Below are 19,723 nucleotides of genomic sequence, written 5' to 3' on the forward strand. Positions count from 1 at the left end.
ATTACATTCCTCATTATTTACAGTCATAACTGTTGATTAAGAGGGTATATCAGTTGTCTGTGACATGCTACATCTTGCTGTGCATTTGTAGGCCAGAATTAATAGTTCGTTCAAGTCAAATGTGTTTGAACTGGATAAATTACCCCATTTGTTCCCTGGAAGCAAACTATAAAACATGAAATTAAATTTAATGTCTAGCATTCTAAAAATGGATAATGCAGGTTGTTTGAGAAGTGGGTGAAGCACTTATAGTAATCTACTCTCTTTTCTACAAACATAGTCAATACACTATTTTAGTTTGAAATTGCTTTGACTTCAGATGTTCTAAACAGAAATCAAAGTACCGTGTATTTAGAGGGGAAAGTTGCAACAAGTCATGCTCTCTAGTCTTATCCTTGGTGATAAATATAATTTTACTCACTGGTTGTTTTTTCAGCTTTTATGCTTATAGGAATTTTTTTATGTGGTGATACAATGTATAAACAGCAGTGTTCTTAATTGTATAGCCTGATGAATTTATGAATGTAAACACTCATATAACACCACCCAGATCAAAATACAGAACATTTTTAGTAACCAAAGTCTCCTTCAAGTTTCTTTCTGGTCAATTATTTGTTACCAAGGATAATCACTGTTATAACATATCACATAGACAAGTATGGCCTGGTTTTGAAAATCAAATAGAGAATCATACAATGTGAACTATTTATTTTTAAAGATTCATTTACTTATTGGAAAGGCAGAGCATCATAGGGAAGGGAGAGACAGAGAGGAAGAGAGAAATTCCATTCATTAGCTTATTTCCCACTGACTGCAGCAGCCAGGGTTGGGCCAGACTGAAGCCAGGAGCTATGAACTCCATCCAGGTCTCCCACATGGGTGGCAGGGACCCAAGTACTGGGTTATCTTTTGCTGCCTTCTCTGGTACCCTACAAGAAAGCCGGATAGGAAGTAGAATAGCCAGGACTCAAACCAGCACTGTAGTATGGGATGCCAGCATTGCAAATCCACTGTGTCACCCCAACATGAATTCTTGTGTCTGATTTGTCTTGATCAACATTCTGACTATGTGAGTTTTTTTTCCAGTTTTAATTGACATACTTATTTTTTCAGATTCCAACATTAAACTGGTTATCTAAAAAATTGATTCACAAAAAATTGAGATTTATTCATACTATATAAGGTTTTTTGTTAAGAATATAATTCCTATTAATTTCTTTTCTTAAATATAGAAATTAAAAGGGGGCTTTATACTTCTATAATTTAATAACGAGTGAAAATTTTTACTTTCTTGGGGTGATGTATGTACATCATAGATAACTTTTTTTATTAGATATGCATACTATTTCTTTTTAAAAAATGAAATAATTTATCATCCAAACAATCCCTCCTTCCCCCTTTCTCTTTGAGAGGCAAGGAGGTGATACCAAAGTGCCAGCAGATAATGGCATTAATGATGTAAAACACTTTTTTTATATTTGGAATCATGTCTTCATATAACAAAGCAAGTTCCTCTCTGGAAGATTATATATATATATATATATATATAATTTTTTAAAGATTTATTTTATTTATATGAAAGAGTTACAGAGAGAAAGGTAGAGCCAGAGAGAAAGAAATCTTCCATTCTTTTGGTTCACTTCCCAAATGACCACAATGGCTAGAGCTGAGCTGATCCGAAGCCAGGAGCTTCTTCCAGGTCTCCCACGCAGGTACAGGGACCCAAGGACGTGGGCAATCTTCTACTGCTTTCCCAGGCCATAGCAGAGAGCTGGGTCGGAAGAGGAGCAGCCGGGACTGGTACCAGCACCCATATGGGATGCCTGCTCTGCGTGCTGGGGCTTTAACTCACTGTGCCACAGTGCTGGCTCCTAGAAGATTATATGTATTTTTTCCTCTAGAAACTAAAAATAGACACTAGTTTACATTGGTCTTTTCATCCAGTTCTCAAAAAAAATGAAATAATAATATTGTTTTGGGTTTTTTTCTTTGCATAAATTCCAGGCCCATGAAGGTAAAATGAAGTGACTACATTCATATTCTTTAAATTTTGTATTATACCCCTTCTCTGGTTTTATGCAGATAGCACAGATGGAAGAACAGGATCTCTTTTCACTTGAAACTTTTTACTTGGTGAAAAAAATTTTTAAAATCCTGTTGCATTATAGACCTTCACCATAAAATATATTTCTTTTTTTTCTTTTGGACAGGCGGAGTGGACAGTGAGAGAGACAGAGAGAAAGGTCTCCCTTTTCCCTTGGTTCACCCCCCAATGGCTGCTGTGGCCAGCGCACCACACTGATCCACAGGAGCCAGGTGCTCCTCCCGGTCTCCCACGCAAGTACAGGGCCCAAGCACCTGGGCCATCCTCCACTGCACTCCCGGGCCACAGCAGAGAGCTGGCCTGGAAGAGGAGCAGCTGGGACAGAATCCAGCGCCCCAACTGGAATTAGAACCCAGGGACCCGGTGCCGCAGGCGGAGGATTAGCCTAGTGAGCCGCGGTGCCAGCCAAAATATATTTCTATTGCTGTTATCATTTATTTTTTCTGATAAAATAGAAGGTGGCAGCTGAAGCGTTAGGGTAATAGCAAAATTCAGTGCTTTGAGAGTCTTAGTACTTCCTTCCAAAATTGTGTAGACAAAATTAAGCTAGCAATAAAATATTTTTAATAGACTTGATTACTCATGATTGATATTTTTATAACTGTTTAAATTGGATGGTCAAACAAGATAGGATTGTTGTGGTTTTAAAAGAAACCACACTGGGGCCAATGTTGTCGTACAGCAGGTTAAGCCTCCACATGTGACTCAGTATCCCGCATGAGCTCCAGTTCGAGTCCTGGCTTCACTTCTGATCCAGTGCCCTGCTAACATACCTGGAAAGCAGCAGAAGATGGCCCAAGTATTTGGGCCTCTGTCACCCATGTGGAAGACCAGATGAAGCTCCTGACCCCTGGCTTTGGCTTGGCCCAGCCCTGACTGTCGCTGCCATATGGAGAGTGAACCAGTTAACAGAAGAACTCTCATCCCCATAAGTCCACAATAGCCAGAACTGCACTAAGTCAAGCCCAGAAGCCGGAAACATAATCCAAGTCTCCCATGAGGGTGGCAGGGACCCAAGTACTTAACACCTGCTGACTCCCAGGGTATTCATTAGCAGGAGTTAGAATCAGGATTAGAGCCAGGATGTGAACCCAGGTACTCTGGTATGGGTTGTGGGCATCCCAAGTTACATTTTAAACATTATACCAAGCAACTACCCATAATGACACAGTTTTATATCAAACAATGTTTGAACAGATACAATATAGATATTTATTGAATTTTTAGTAAGTAAGAAACAAGTGCATAGGCAGATAGTGTTATCAGGTGATATAGGGAAAACAACTTTTTCTTACCTGAGGCTAGCTTCATGGCTGAATTCCTTGTAATCTTATAACCTTATAACACAAGACAGATTTAAAAGAGAAAAGAGATATAAATACAAATTTATTTTATGTAAGCTTTGCATGATATGAGAGCCTTCAGAAACATAAGGGCAAGAACCAGATAAACCTTGTGGTTTTTTATTTTTGTTTTGTTTGTTTTTTTTTTTTTTTTTTTTTTTGGTTGGTGTTGTTTTTGCCAAGTTTAAGAAGTGGATAGTCCTGGAGTAATGTGATTGGATAACAGTTTGATCTAATGGTAATACATTGGGAGACTTAGCAAGGCCTGTTTGTGCAGATGCTACTCTGTGTCCCTATGTCGGATATTAGGGTATTTCTTTCCTGCAAGTATAGCGAGGGTACCTCTTGAATGAGGATCTTACGACCTGCTTTAGGGGAAAAGGATAATAGAAGGTTGGAGAGTGTCTTTCCTACTTAGGTGATTTTCTCAAATGCCAGAGGCCCATATTCTGGAGTAGCATATCCTGAACTCCATCAATGGAAAAGGCAATTTATTTCTAAATGTCAGTGGTATCCTCAGTTTTGTACCATAAAATTAGCTTTCTTTTTATAAATAGAGAAGAGGTATTTAGAGAGCTCACTTCTAGTCTATTTCTGAAAGTTACTCTGCCTTTCTGATACAATGATTTTATTATGACTTGGATAAAATCAGTACTTGTGGCCGGCGCCGCGGCTCACTAGGCTAATCCTCTGCCTAGCGGCACCGGCACACCGGGTTCTAGTCCCAGTCGGGGCGCTGGATTCTGTCCCGGTTGCCCCTCTTCCAGGCCAGCTCTCTGCTGTGGCCAGGGAGTGCAGTGGAGGATGGCCCAAGTGCTTGGGCCCTACACCCCATGGGAGACCAGGAAAAGCACCTGGCTCCTGCCTGGCTCCTGCCATCGGATCAGCGCGGTGTGCCGGCCGCAGCGCGCCGACCACGGCGGCCATTGGAGGGTGAACCAAGGGCAAAGGAAGACCTTTCTCTCTGTCTCTCTCTCTCACTGTCCACTCTGCCTGTCAAAAAAAAAAAAAAATCAGTACTTGTGACACTTTCTGGCTTGCCATATCTCTTGTAAAATGCCTTATTTATTACTCTTATTAGCTGAAAAAATTTTTTAAAGCATTAGGAAAGGTTATAAAGTCATAATAGCCTATCTTATAATGTACTTAATATGAATTAATTGACTTAGAAATGGAGCAGGTACAAGGACAAGAAATAACTTGATTGAGCTGTAGTACTCTTTTAATGCCCCTAAAATGGCCAGTCACTTTCTCTTATCTGTGTGTAGGGTAGGTTGATATACATATCTGAAGTTCCAGTAAACTTTTTTAAAGTCATTTTGCAGAATCCCGTGCTACATTTCTAGAATTCACAAAAATACTTGGTGGTTTAAGAGACAGAAGACCTGTGTGGTTTCTTAATTGCCTCAAACCCCCCAAATCAGACATTTTGTAAATAACTTTGTTTCAATAAATTAAAATGAACAAAACTGACACTTTGTGTCATATTTGAAAATATAATGAGGCGGGTGCCACTAGGCTAATCCTCTGCCTGCAGTGCCGGTACCCCAGATTCTAGTCCCAGTCAGGGCACCAATTCTGTCCTGGTTGTTCCTCTTCCAGTCCAGCTCTCTGCTGTGGCCCAGGAAGGCAGTGGAGGATGGCCCAAGTGCTTGGACCCTGCACCCGCATGGGAGACCAGGAGGAAGCACCTGGCTTCTGGCTTTGGATTGGCACAGCGCTCCGGCCGTAGTGGCCATTTAGGGGTGAACCAATGGAAGGAAGATCTTTCTCTCTGTCTCTCTCTCTCACTATCTAACTCTCTCTGTCAAAAAAAATATATATATAATGAAAAGGGAGTAGAGAATAAAATAGAGATTCAAGAGTGTTATTCTGTGAATCATTCAGAGGTTCTGGTGCTTGAAAGCTGAAAGAAACCCTTGCTTTTCTTCATAGTGAAACTCCACAATAACCTTTTGTGTGTAAATGACCAGGAAAGTCTAAATTGATAAGTTATTGTCATAGTGCAGTAGGGCAGGACTGCTTTACAAGATTGTGGGCAAGTGATCTAGGGTTGAAATTATGAACAAACCCATTTTTCCAAATATTTCAATTATGTTATTAAGTGGCAATGTGATTGATCTTTAAGAGATTCATAGTTCCGGCCGGCGCCGTGGCTCAATAGGCTAATCCTCCACCCTGCGGCGCCGGCACACCGGGTTCTAGTCCCGGTCGGGGCGCCGGATTCTGTCCCGGTTGCCCCTCTTCCAGGCCAGCTCTCTGCTATGGCCAGGGAGTGCAGTGGAGGATGGCCCAGGTGCTTGGGCCCTGCACCCCATGGGAGACCAGGAAAAGCACCTGGATCCTGGCTCCTGCCATCGGATCAGCGCGGTGCGCCAGCTGCAGCGGCGGCCATTGGAGGGTGAACCAAGGGCAAAGGAAGACCTTTCTCTCTGTCTCTCTCTCTCACTGTCCACTCTGCCTGTCAAAAAAAAAAAAAAAAAAAAGAGATTCATAGTTCCTAACCTTAAACCACTTATATTCTAGAACAAATGTGTGAAACCAGCATCCCAAAAAGCATTTTTTTATATATATATATTTTGGCATTTAACTTGGGAGTACATTTTGTGTTGATGATGTGAATAAAGAAGGTTGGTAGAAAAGGTGAAAGCCAGAAACAAAAATATCCAAGAGGAATGAGTTGCTTTATAAAGGAATAAAGTTAGCAGGTTCTTCAGAATTTGGTAAAGAAAGAGGAGATAAGAGGAACTGCTGGAGCTGGCATTGTGGCACAGTGGGTTAAGCAGCCACCTACAATGCCAGCATCCCCTATAAGAGCACTGGTTCAAGTCTTGGTTGCTCCACTTCCAATCCAGCTCCTTGCTAATGTGCCTAAGAAAGCAGCAGAAGACAGCCTGAGTACTTGGGCCCCTGCCTACCACACGGGAGACCCAGATGAAGTTCCTGGCTCCTGGCTCCTGGCTTTTGGCCTAGCCCAGCTCTGTCTGTTGCAACCATTTGGGGAGTGAACCAGTGGATGGAAGATCACTTTCTCTCTGTCTCTCCCTCTTTCTCTCTAACTCTGCCTTTCAAGTAAATAAAATAAATCTTTAAGACAAAAAAGAAGAAAGGAACTGTTGTTATTTCTTTCATGCTATTTGAATTAGGTAGTCAAGAAAACTTGCTGAAGAAGAAACCAAATTCTCAGAAAATTCATTTCCCTTGTCCATATTTTTTAACTGTTTAAGCCCCATTACTTTTAATAACAATAACCAATTTGATTATCCTAATATAAATTGTCTATGTATATCACTTGTTAAACTCAGATCTCATTAGGGTTTTATTACCAAGTTGCATAGTTCTGGAATTACCTCAAGAATCTTGGACATAATAGCAAAGCAAAACAAAACTACTAGGAGTCTAATTGATCAGAAGCCATCTCAGGATTCCAGTGGTTATGGTTTGGGCAAGCAGCTTGCTTGTGTATAGTCATTAAAAAAACAGGTGTTTTTAATGTAACTAGCTATCCTCATTAAGAAATAAAAATATTTTATCTCCTAGTGAAGAAAAGCTTATAAAATAGATCAATTTGGAGTGAGAAGTTTGTATAATTTTGTGTTATCAGAATGCTATAACTTCTATTACAGATTAAAAATATAAGCTATACTGATACTATAATGGCATTTACATTCAGATTAATATCTTCATTTAAAAATTTATGTTGTGCCTAAATATAATGAATAGGTACAGTAAAGCATCAGTTTGATAAGTGTAGTTATTCAGTGTGTACTGGCTAGCTTAATTGTCAAATCTTAAACCAACTGTTCTTTTAAAAAATTTATTTATGTATGTATGTATTTGAAATGCAGAGTTACAGAGAGGGAGAGACAAGAGAGAGCTTCCATCTGCTGGTTCACTCCCCAAATGGCCGCAACAATAGGAGCTGGGCCAGGCCAAAGCCAGGAGCTGCTTCTGAGTCTCCCACGGAGGTGACAGGAGCCCAGGCACTTGGGCCATCTTCCACTGCTTTCCCAGGCACATTAGCAGGGAAGCTGGATTGGAAGTGGAACAGCCGGGACCCAAACCAGTTGTTCTGATTTAGGCATCTGTGTTAATCAGGAATACCATGTAATAAATAGAATATATAATAAAGAGATAACTCCTTAAGTAATTACTTATAATTAAGAAACAAGTTAGTATTTTAGAATGCTTTGCATCTTATGCTCTCTCTTTATCTCTAATATGACTTCTAGGTAAGAAATGCCAGAAAAGATTCCCAAAGATCTAGAATAGAGCAATTCAAGAATTTGACCTATTCATCTGAAGATGTAGTACTTGCTATAAGTGTATGGTAATACCCCTTATCTTCCATTGGGGAGTGGAAACTAGTTGATTTAGAACAAATTTGAGTAGTGCTTTTTCATAGATGTGTTGTCTACATCTGTTACCTTCAGAGAAATGTTTTATTAAATAATAATAGCTACTACTTTTATGTGGTACTTACTGCATGCCAGGAACTGTTCAAAGTGCTTTTTTCATTACTCCTCACAGTCTTCACTATAGCTTTGTCTATGATATAAGAACTATTTTTACTGATTAAAAAATTCAGGCACTGGGGCCAGTGCTATGGCATAGTGGGCCAAGACTTTGCCTGCAGCACCAACATCCCAAATGGGCTCTGGTTTGTGTCCCAGCTTCTCCTCTTCCAATCCAGCTCTCTGTTATAGCCTGGAAAAGCAGTGGAAGATGGTCCAAGTGCTTAGGTCCTGCACCCGTGTGGGAGACCCAGAAGAATCTTCTTGCTCCTGGCTTCAGATTAGTTCAGCTCTGGCTGTTGTGACCATTTGGGGAGTGAACCAGTGGATGGAAAACCTTTCACTCTGTCTCTCCCTCGTTCTGTCTATAACTCTTTCTCTCAATAAATATGTAAAATCTTTAAAAAATATTGAGGCACAAAGAGGCTAACTTAAAATCACAGTGTGAGAGGGTTAAGCTACTGCTTATAGCACTAGTATGCCGTATGAGTGCTGGTTTGAGTCCTGGCTTCTCCACTTCTGATTGAGCTCCCTGCTGATGTGCTTGAGAAAGCGGGGGAAGATGACCCAAGTCACTGGGACCTTGCCATCCACATGGAAGACCTGGAAGAAGCTCCTGGCTCCTGGCTTTGCCTGGCCCAGCCCCGGTCATTACGACCATTTGGAGAAGATGGAAGATCTCTCTATTTACCCTTCTCTCTGTAACTCTACCTTTCAAATAGATAAATAAATCTTTTTTTTTTTTTTTTTTTTTTTTTTTTTTGACAGGCAGAGTGGACAGTGAGAGAGAGAGACAGAGAGAGAAAGGTCTTCCTTTGCCGTTGGTTCACCCTCCAATGGCCGCCGCTGCAGCTGGCGCACCGCGCTGATCCGATGGCAGGAGCCAGGATCCAGGTGCTTTTCCTGGTCTCCCATGGGGTGCAGGGCCCAAGCACCTGGGCCATCCTCCACTGCACTCCCTGGCCATAGCAGAGAGCTGGCCTGGAAGAGGGGCTACCGGGACAGAATCCGGTGCCCCGACCGGGACTAGAACCCGGTGTGCCGGCGCCGCAAGGTGGAGGATTAGCCTATTGAGCCACGGCGCCGGCTTCAAATAGATAAATAAATCTTAAAAAAGCCCAGCAGCCTCTGCATAGATTTTTGCCAAGCGCACTGATATATAAAACAGGAGAACTGTAATTTCTTGTGCTTGAATAGACTAAGGGATTTTTCAGTTCAAAATAATGTGGGGCCGGCGCCACAGCTCAATAGGCTAATCCTCCACCAAGCGGCGCTGGTACACCGGGTTCTAGTCCCGGTCGGGGCACCGGATTCTGTCCCGGTTGCCCCTCTTCCAGGCCAGCTCTCTGCTGTGGCCAGGGAGTGCAGTGGAGGATGGCCCAAGTGCTTGGGCCCTGCACCCCATGGGAGAACAGGAGAAGCACCTGGCTCCTGCCTTAGGATCAGCACAGTACGCCAGCCACAGCACACCAGCCGTGGCGGCCATTGGAGGGTGAACCAACGGAAAAGGAAGGCTTTTCTCTGTCTCTCTCTCACTGTCCACTCTGCCTGTCAAAAAAAAAAAAAAAAGTCAATGTTGGTCTACGTTTCAAGATGATTTTCTTACATTCTTAGGGTTTCCTTACCTATTGCACATTTATGATAATTTCCATATTTTTTAGTACTAGAAAAATGTAATTTAAATTTACAGAAACAATCTGGGGAAATGGCAAGAATTCCCAGGAAAAAAAATGTATGAATGTTAAGTGACCCATGGATCTTGGGTTAAGAACATTGGAAAGAAACACTCAGATGTTTCTTTACCTATCAAATTCCTGCTTATTTCTGACTTTGCCTGTAGCTTCTTGATATTCTGTTTAACTTTTTCTGTGGAATGTTGATAAAAGTCTATAAATAGAATAAGTTGGCTACTGGAATCAGTTTATATCAGATTTACTCTTTCATAACAGTAGCATTCTTGAGTGTAATCAGTGTACAACTAGAACAAAGGACATAAAATTACAAGCTTCTAGGATCTCATTTTAAAATATTATGTTAGCATCCTTTCTTTGAAGAATTTTGAACACATTTGCTCCAAATTCCTTCCTTTTAGTTGGACAAGAAGGGTGAATTAAAGACTGAATCTAGCCACAACTCTATTCTCTTATTGTAGGTTTGCATGACCCTTTACAATTATTTTAAAATACATTTGTGGTTTGACTATGTTTTCTCAAGAATCCAGCATTTAACTAATATGTGTGTTTTGGGAATTTGACAGCAGTGTAGTTTGTTGTCACAGTTGCTTTAACTTTATTACAAATGCTTAAAAATCGCATTTGAAAATATTTGTGTTATTTCTGTGTGTTTTTTAACAATCAAATATGACTCACCTTGGTAATTCTATTTCTCAGTGTTCTTCACCATTCTTCTGCCCAAAATTCTTATCATTCCCTCTCCTGTACAAACGTAAAAATTTCCTGACCACATGGATTAGCTATTTCTTCTCTTTGGAATCCTACCCTTAGCCATGGTCAAGCCTTACCAATTTTAAAGGGCCATGTATAAAAAAAGAAATTAGTGTTTTCTTCATTGTAGTTGAAGTAATTTTGCATCCTTGAAACTCCTTTTTATTCCTGTTTCTTAGATACCTCGTGTTCCCTATTGTTGTATTTATATATGTATATATTTTCATCTCCCCAGTAGTACATTGGACCCTATTCACAGATGACTTGTAGTGTTGGGAAGATTATGTTAATATGTTTAGGGTGTAAAAACATGATGTACTTCAGATGTTCAGTAAAAACAATCAAAAACTTACTGGTAAAGCAAAAGTTGAAATGTACAGTTATTGCCTCAGTAATAATATCTTCACTAACATTGATTATACTGGGAAGTGAATAAATCCCTTAATTTTAGAATGGTGAGCAGTTGTGGGTTACTTTCATCATTGATGGTTTCTGGTTGGTGCTGCCAGGTTGGCTGTGGCTGCAGAGGAATGAGGAGGAAGAGGAGTATAGCCAGCTTTTCCTGGACTGGGTAGACAGAACAGGACATACCATTTGGATTCCATGTCATGTTAGATGTGATTCCCCAATAATTTAAAAATTCAAAATGATGGCCAGCACCACGGCTCACTTGGCTAATCCTCCACCTGCGGCACCAGCACCCCAGGTTCTAGTCCGGTTGAGGCACCTGATTCTGTCCCAGTTGCTCCTCTTCCAGTCCAGCTCTCTGCTGTGGCCCAGGAGGGCAGTGGAGGATGGCCCAAGTGCTTGGGCCCTGCACCCACATGGGAGACCAGGAGTGTGGGGAGCAATCCGGACTAGACTAAGTTACTCGAATTAAGACTTATTCTATGCATCTGCTCTCCCACAATATGGCGCTGGGAGAGAAGTAAACAGCTTCCGCACAGCTGCCTCCAGTTCAACTAATAAACTGTAGGACTTGCTCCTGATTGGAGGAGAGCAGCGTGCTCGGCGTGTGGGCAGCCGAGTTGGGATTGGCGGAGGAGGACTATAAAGGAGGAGAGAAACGGCATGCACCAGGAACATCTATGGGGAACATCTAAGGGAACCCGTGCAGCCCCCGAGAAAGCCGGCCGGCGGTGTGCCGCTCCCCTGCGGAAGTGGGGAATGCGGCCAGGGGGAACTGCCCTTCCACGGAGGTGGAAGGGATAGTAGCCAACCCGGGAAGAACCAGCAGCAAACCCGGGGAGGGCCGAGCAGACGAAAGAACAGCGCAGGGTCCTGTGTCGTTCCTCCACGAAGACGGGGAGCGACATAATGGTGCCGTGACTCGGATATGAAGCCTAGGCAGGGCTTAGTGTCGTTCCTCCACGAAGAGGGGGAGCGACACAGGAGGAAGCACCTGGCTCCTGGCTTTGGACCGGCGCAGCGTGCCGGCCGTAGCAGCTAGTAGGGGAGTGAACCACTGGAAGGAAGACCTTTCTCTCTGTCTCTCTCTCTCTCACTAACTCTGCCTATTAAAAAAAATTTTTTTTTTTAAATTCAAAATGGTAACAGGTATACCAAAAATGAGTCATTTTGTTCCCCCAAATAAGGACTGTCAGGAATTAGCCATGAGAGTTAGAATTTCAGCCTCCTAAGTGCTTTCTGCTAAGTACTGAGGAACTGGACAGAAAGGCTAATAAGAATTAATTAAGATAATTGCGATGCAGATTGGTGGTAGTGAGAGACCCAAGTTTTAGAGGGAGAGTATAGCAGCATACTTACCTATATGTCCAAGAAAAAAGGAGAATCTTTAAGAAAGGTTTGGAAGGAACAGCCAGTTCTCAGACTTGAGTACTTCAAGGCTCATTTCTTAAGTCATTTTTTGTAGTCACCAAGTATATATTTTTAAGATGAAAGGCAGAGTTAAAGAAGAGAGAGCGAAGGAAAGAGAGACAGATCTTCCATCTGCTGATTCACTCACTACCCAAAAGGCCACAATGGCTGGGGCTGGGCCAGGCTAAATTGAGAAGCCAGGAGCTTTATCCAGGTCTCCCACATAGGTGGTAGGGGCTCAAGCACTTGAGCCAACTTCTACTACTTCCCTAGATGTTAGGAAAAGAGTTGCAGACTGGTGCCTCCTCACACAGGGCTCCATAAATATTAGGAAAAGAGTTGCAAATTGGTGCTTCCTCACTTGGGGCACCATAAATGTTAGGAAAAGAGGTGCAGAATAGAGAGGAGGCAGTGTGTGAAATTACATCCAGACCGAATTTATTCAGATAAAATAAATTCGTAGAGGTGGGTGACCAGCTGCCATCGTACACATGGTGGAACACATGGTGGAACACATGGCAGAAGGCCCCCAACCCTCAGGGGCTGGGTCTTTTTATATTTTAGGAGGGCTAGGGTTGGGGGTGGGGGTAGGGGGCAGCAGGCAGAGGGGAATTCCTGAAACTGGTCTTCAAGTGTTCCAGTGACTGATCTTTCAGGTGGCCGTGTGGTATGAAGGCAATAGGGTGGGAGACCCAATTGAGATTCAAGGTCAAGGAATACTTTCCAATGTTTATCTATCTTTTGGGCAATGAGCAAGAATGGCTGAGGCTTATGTCTTTATTCCATCACTAGGTGCATTAGCAGGGAACTAAATCTGAAGTGGAGCATCCAGGACACAAACTGGCACCCATATGGAATGCTGGGGCTGGAGGTGGCAGCTTAACCTGCTGCACCACAATGCCAGCTCCAAGTCATCCAGTCTTAAGTGTTAAATATCATCTTACACCAGTGTCTTCCAAATATATCTCTAATTCTAACTTTTTTCCCCTCATACTCCAGATCCATTGCCTATTTGATATACCCATTTGAATAGCTAACCTATCTTAGATTTAATTGGTCCCAAACTAAAGTTCTGAATTCTGCCACCACCTCCTACCTCAGCGACCTGTGCTGTCTATAGTCTTTTCTAGCTCAGTTGATGGCACATATCCTTCTAATTACTCAGATCACAACCTTGGTCGCATCCAGATTCCTGTCTTTCTCTCACCCCAGAGCCAACCTGTGAAGAAGCTCTATTGTTGGTACCTCTAAAATATGTGAAGTTTCCAGCAGATTCTCATCTCCTCTGATGCTACTGCTGTGACTGTATCCCGTCATCATCTCACACCTGATTCTGGTGCATTTGCTTCCTGATTGGTCTCCTAGTGATTGTTCTTCTGACTTGATAATTTGAAAGGAGTTTGTTTTACCTTGTTTTATGATGTTTACTTTGTAGAATGTCAAGATTTTGAATAGTATCTTTTAGCAAGGAAATTATTATTCCTCATAGTCTGAGTTCTTTAAAGCTGTATTGTGTGGTGCTTGTAACTGAAATACTGAAGAAGAGGCTTGTAACACAGAATGTGTGAAGTGGCTGTAAAAGGCAACAGCATGTGTATAGTTACCAGCTGTGGTGATTCATTGAAGCATGTTTTACCATAAGAATTGTGGCCATGTTTCAGCCGTGATGTGTGTGATTGGTTAAGACGTGTGTGTGAAGCTTTGTATACAGAGTTTTATATTTATGAGCATTGTCTTTGAACGAGAGAACATAGCCTTCACCAGTTTCTCAAAGGAATCCACTATCCAAAAAAAAAGTTAATAACTGCTTATCCTTATCTGTAATCTGTTTATTACTATGATAAAACATTTGAACCAAGTTTAGTTCTTATGACCAATATTGAAAGTCTTCCATTTCTAGTTTCTAGTATCTGCCATCTGGATTTTAAAAGATTGAGCCAAATCAAAGATTTGTTGTTAAGAATGCTTACAGTTGCATTTATATGAAACTTATTCTCTTTTTTGTAGCATGTTGATATGGTATAGCTATGTATTAGTAGCTATATTAATGGTCTGGCATATCTATTAAAGAATTCTCGTTCCTCTGATTTATTCCATTAAGAAATTATTTTCCTTTTTTCTTTTTGTTCCGGTACAATTGCAAACCAGTTAGCATCGCTGATCCTGCTGCCCTTGGCTTCATCATTTCTCCATGGTCTCTGCTGCTGCTGCCATCTGGTAGTGTGTCATTCACTGATGAAAATATTTCCAATCACGATCTTCGAGCATTCACTGCACCAGAGGTTCTACAGAACCAATCACTGACTTCCCTCTCAGATGTTGAAAAGGTAATCATTAAACCTTTTTTGTTTGTTTTGGTGGAGGTAGAGCTAGTAAAAACCCTGGGCTACCCTGCCTCAATCCTCTGAAGAAATCCATTGAATTTAAAATGATCATGTGTTCCAAGAAGTCCTAATTTAAGAATACAAAGTACTTCTATAAAGGTTTATGAATTTGAGAAAAAACTTGAAGAAAGATCATTTTTAATCATGTTTACAGATAACTATCAAATGCATTCTGCATCTAAAACACTGTTTGTGAAGAAAATACAAAAATAACTAGAAAGCTGACCCTGATTAACGTCTGTAGAATAATCTATAATTTATGGCAAAATGATGGATGGGTGTTTGGTACAGTTTAACATACTACATGGGATGCCATGCCCCATATCAGAATGCTTGGGCTCAAGTCCTGGCTTTGCTTCCAATTCCAACTTCTTGCTAATGCACACCTTGCAAAACAGCAGATGATGATTCAGGCAGTTAGGTCCCTGACGCCCAAGTGGAGGGTGAGGATTAACTTCCCACCCCCTGGCTTCAGCCTGGCCCAGCTCCAGCTATTGTGGGTTTGGGGAGTAAACCAGAAAACGAAAGATCTCTCTGATTCTCTCTCCCTCGATCTCGATCTCTCCCTGTGTAACTCCCACTCTCAAATAAATAAATAAATTTAAAAATTAAAAAATATGTATGAAAGGATGAAATATATGCTATGAAGAGGTATAAAGTGCTTTGGAAGTCTTTAAGAGAAAAGACTAATTTTTGGTATAAAGCAATTTTATAACGAAGGTAGCATTTGTATTGGACTGTGAAGATTGAATAGAATTCATGTAAGTGGAAATAAGTGGGAAGGACGTTCTACTTGGAATCATTAGTACCGACAATAATAAAAGCTAAGAAATTTGGTCCGGCGCTGTGGCTCACTTGGCTAATCCTCCGCCTGTGGCACCGGCATCCCATGTAGGCACCTGGTTCTAGTCCCGGTTGCTCCTCTTCCAGTCCAGCTCTCTGCTGTGGCCCAGGAAGGCAGTGGGAGATGGCTCAAGTGCTTGAGCCCCTGCACCCGCATGGGAGACCAGGAGAGGCACCTGGCTCCTGGCTTCAGATCGGCGCAGCACCAGCCATAGTGGCCATTTGGGGGTGAATCAATGGAAGGAAGACCTTTCTCTCTGTTTCTCTCACTGTCTATAACTCTGTCAAATAAAAAAAGAGTGACCCCCAAATACTAAAGTGGGGGAAGCAGTGTGTAAAAAGACAAAAAAATGCTAAGAAATTGTCCACTGTGACTGAGAACAGTTGTCAAACCAGTGAGACCAGAGCGTTAGTTACCTGCGGGCCTGTAATTAAAGAGAGGGAGAACATAAGGTAGTATAAGGAAGATTTTGAAACCTTCTTTCATGAGACAGTGGGGAGATATCATAGTTTTAGGACTGTGGTGTAATGGGATTTGAAAATTTTGACAAAAGGGATATCTTGGAGAGATTACAGATTAAATAGGAATCTAATAGAGGCCCAGCCCTGGCCATTGTGGCCATTTGGGGAATGAACCAGCAGAGGGAAGAGCTCTCTTTCTGTCTCCCTCCCTCCCTCCCTCCCTCTATAGCTCTGATTTTCAAATAAATTACTAAAAAAATAAATACCAGTCTATTGCACTGTCAAAGACTTCAGAATATCTAATTTTACTGTCAGGACTGTGAAAAAATTGGACAAATATATATTGTATTGTGTAGCTCTGGAGAATTCAGAATTTGCTATTCTTACTGGAGATGGCTGGATCAGAGGTCCTTGCCATCACACAGCAAAGAATTGCAGATGTGAGACAAAGTAGTAGTAAGCATGCTAGCCAAGTTTAATAAAGAAAATACAGCTGACAGGCCAAGCAGGCATCTCAGCACAGAACTCAGAGGCCAGTCTGCATTCAGACTAGAGTTTTGTAAGTGTAGGCCCACCATTCTCCAACCACATCCCTTCTTCCAGGATATTTCAAAGAAAATGGCATAAAGAAAGAAAGGATCAGGGGAATAGCTATATATTCTAGTACTGTTGCCCCATCATATCCATGGGCTCTGCGTCCATGGGTTCAACCAACTACAGACAGAAAATTTTTTTTTTTCAAGAATTTTCATAAATATATTACAGAAACACAGGTTAAAAGGTAATTTCTTTTTCTTTTTAAGTGTTCATTTTTTTAAATTCAATTTTATCTATTTGAAAGACAAAGTTACAGGAGAGGTCTTCCATCTACTAGTTCACTCCCCAAATGGCCACAACAGCCAGAGCTGAGAAGCCAGGAACTTCTTCCGGTCTCCCACTTGGGTGCAGGGGCCCAAGCACTAGGGCCATCCTCTGCTGCTTTCCCAGGCCCATTAGCAACGAGCTGGATCAGATGTGGAGCAACCAGGGCGTGAACTGGTGCCCTATGAGATGCCAGTGCTGCAGGTCAGGGCTTTAACCCAGTGCACCAGAGTGCCAGCCCCTTAGGTGTTCTTATGTTTCTGATTTTTTAGTAACTGTTTTTTTTTATAGTCAAAAAACTATAAAACTATTTTTTGAAATAATGAAATTGCTAAATACAATAGAATTTGCTTTGAACACTTAAAGTTTAACTCAGCCAAAAAATAATTGCTGTCCCTATCTGAAGCTTCCACGATCACTTTTTAAAAAATTTTCATCAGTTTTTAGCAGATTCAGAATAGTTCATAGGTAAATTCTAAGATTATAATATTCCCTTCTTCCTTCATTCCCTCCCTCCCCTCTCTCCCTCTCATTATTTCCTCTCCCTTTCTTTTATTTTTTTGGTTTTTAAGATAACATGCTTTAAAATTACATTATAGTAAAAGGCTTTTAATGCTTTACCAGATAAGAAATTTACGAAGTAAAAAGCAAAAAGACCCTAGTTTAGTGGGGATAGACAGAATGGCTATAAAATTAAATGGAAGGATGTCCATTTCCTGCGTATACAGTACATTTTTTTTAAACTTTTAGTTAATAAATATAAATTTCCAAAGTACAACTTTTGGATTATAGTGGCTTTTCCCCCCATAAACTCCCTCCCACCCGCAACCACCTCATCTCCCACTCCCTATCCCATCCCAGATTCATTTTCAATTATCTTTATATATACTAAGTAAAGATTTCAACAGACTGCACCACACAGACACACAAAGTATAAGGTACGGTTTGAGTACTAGTTTTACTGTTAATTCGCATAGTGCAACACATTAAGGTCAGAGATCCTACATGGGGAGTAAGTGCACAGTGACTCCTGTTGTTGACTTAACACTTGACACTATTATTTATGACATCAGTAATCACCCAAGGCTCTTGTCATGAGCTGCCAAGACTATGGAAGCCTCTTGAATTCACAAACTCTGATCTTATTTAGACAAGGCCATAATTAAAGTGGAAGTTCTCTCTTCCCTTCAGAGAAAGGTACCTCCTTCTTTGATGGCCTGTACTTTCCACTGGAATCTCACTCACAGAGATCTTTCATTTAGGTTTTTTTCCACATTGTCTTGGCTTTTCATGACTGAGAAACTCTCATGGGCTTTTTAGCCAGATCTGAATGCCTTAAGGGCTGATTCTGAGGCCAAAGTGCTATTTAGGGCATCTGCAATTCTATGAGTCTTCTGTGTATCCTGCTTCCAATATTGGATCGTTCTCTCCTTTTTAATTATATCAGTTAGTATTTGGCGGCACTAGTCTTGTCTATGTGGTCCCTTTGACTCTTAAACCTATCATTATGATCAATTATGAACTGAAACTTATCACTTTGACTAGTGAGATTGCATTGGTACAATGCACGTTTTCTTATCTATTCATCTGATGATGGACATGTTGGGTGATTCCAGATTTTGGCTATTATAAACAGTTCTGCTATAAAAATGGTGGTGCTGATATTTCTTTCTCATATATTTTTTAGTTGCATCTATACTGAACATGTATGGATTTTTTTTCCCCTTGTCTTTATTCCCTAAACAATACAGCATTAAAACTATTTCCACAGCTTTTACATTGTACTAAATATTGTAAGTAATCTAGAGAGGACTTAAATAAATGCATAAATATGCATGGTTTATCTTCAAATATTTTGCTATTTTATCTAAGGGACTTGAGCATCTGTGGATTTTTGGTATCTCCAGGAGGTGCCAGAACTAATACCCCAGGTAAATTAAGGGACAACTGTAATGTATTCTGATATTAACGTGGCAAAGGTATTTTGAAAACAAGGATGGTAACTGCATTTAATGATAGACCATTTGGGGCGTGTCTTTGGCACAGGTGTTAAAACACCTCTTGGAGTATCTGGGTTTGAGTTCCACCTCTACCTCTGATCCAGCTTTCTGCTGTTGTGGGACAACCCCTCAAACTAGTTGGAGGTTCTGTAGATCCCCCAAACCTGGGTCTACTCGTCTGAAAGCACAGAAAGCCAGTCACTGACACTGGAGTGGTGGAAGAAAGTAGGTGGTTTTTGCAGAGCACAGGGCAAGGAGCTGGGCAGCTTTTGCTTAATTTCCCAAGGAGTTAAAGGTGAACGTTCTTCTAGATTGAAACTGGGGCTGAGAGGCGCATGTTCAGCTCACCTCCCAAGTTCCTGGTTGATCAGTAGTGCTCATGACCTTCCTTAGACCTGTCAGCAGCATGGTGCACTTAAGGAATTTTTATGATGGTCACATGGGCTTCATGTGGTCTGGGGTGGGGGAAGGTTACAGGTAAGTGATAGTTGCCTTCTGCCCAAGATCTGGAATTTCCCCAGAGTCCTCCAGACAGTACTGTCCAACAGGGTTTTATCTGCTGGAGAAGCAAATGACTCCTTGAGTCTGGTGATTAGAACTCTGTTAAACCAGCTGTTATCCCTCCCTCAATTCAGTGAATTCCTTTTGAGAAAGGACAGGCAAGGACACCTTGTGCTAAGGGACAGACAAGAAGCTGGGTTTGATTTCACTGTTAATGCACACCGTGGGAGGCAGCAGGTGATGGCTGAAGTTCCTATGTTCTTGTCACCCACATGGGAGACCTGGATAGAGTTCCAGGCTCCTGGCCTTGGCCTGGCACTGCTCTGGATGTAGTGAGCATTTGGGAAATAAACCAATGGATGGATGATCTTTTTTCATTTCTCTCTCTCCTTCTCCTCTCTGCCCTTCAAATAAAAAATGAAAATAAATAAAAATTAAAATTTTTTCTG

The 19,723-nt window shown here is 41.4% G+C and overlaps 1 protein-coding gene across 8 annotated transcripts in view; it reads left to right on the top strand.

Moving 5' to 3' along the window:
• The window catches only part of PTPN13 (protein tyrosine phosphatase non-receptor type 13), a 240,775-nt gene that overhangs the window by 58,818 nt on the left and 162,234 nt on the right, over nt 1-19,723 (top strand). For all 8 annotated transcript variants that reach the window (XM_051819592.2, XM_008267633.4, XM_008267635.4 and 5 more), the window contains exon 3: nt 14,372-14,550. In XM_051819592.2, coding sequence (XP_051675552.2) covers nt 14,372-14,550 — 179 coding nt within the window. The remainder of the gene's footprint in view (nt 1-14,371; nt 14,551-19,723) is intronic.

The sequence above is a fragment of the Oryctolagus cuniculus genome, chromosome 8 (assembly GCF_964237555.1).
Source record: "Oryctolagus cuniculus chromosome 8, mOryCun1.1, whole genome shotgun sequence".
Lineage (NCBI taxonomy): Eukaryota > Metazoa > Chordata > Mammalia > Lagomorpha > Leporidae > Oryctolagus > Oryctolagus cuniculus.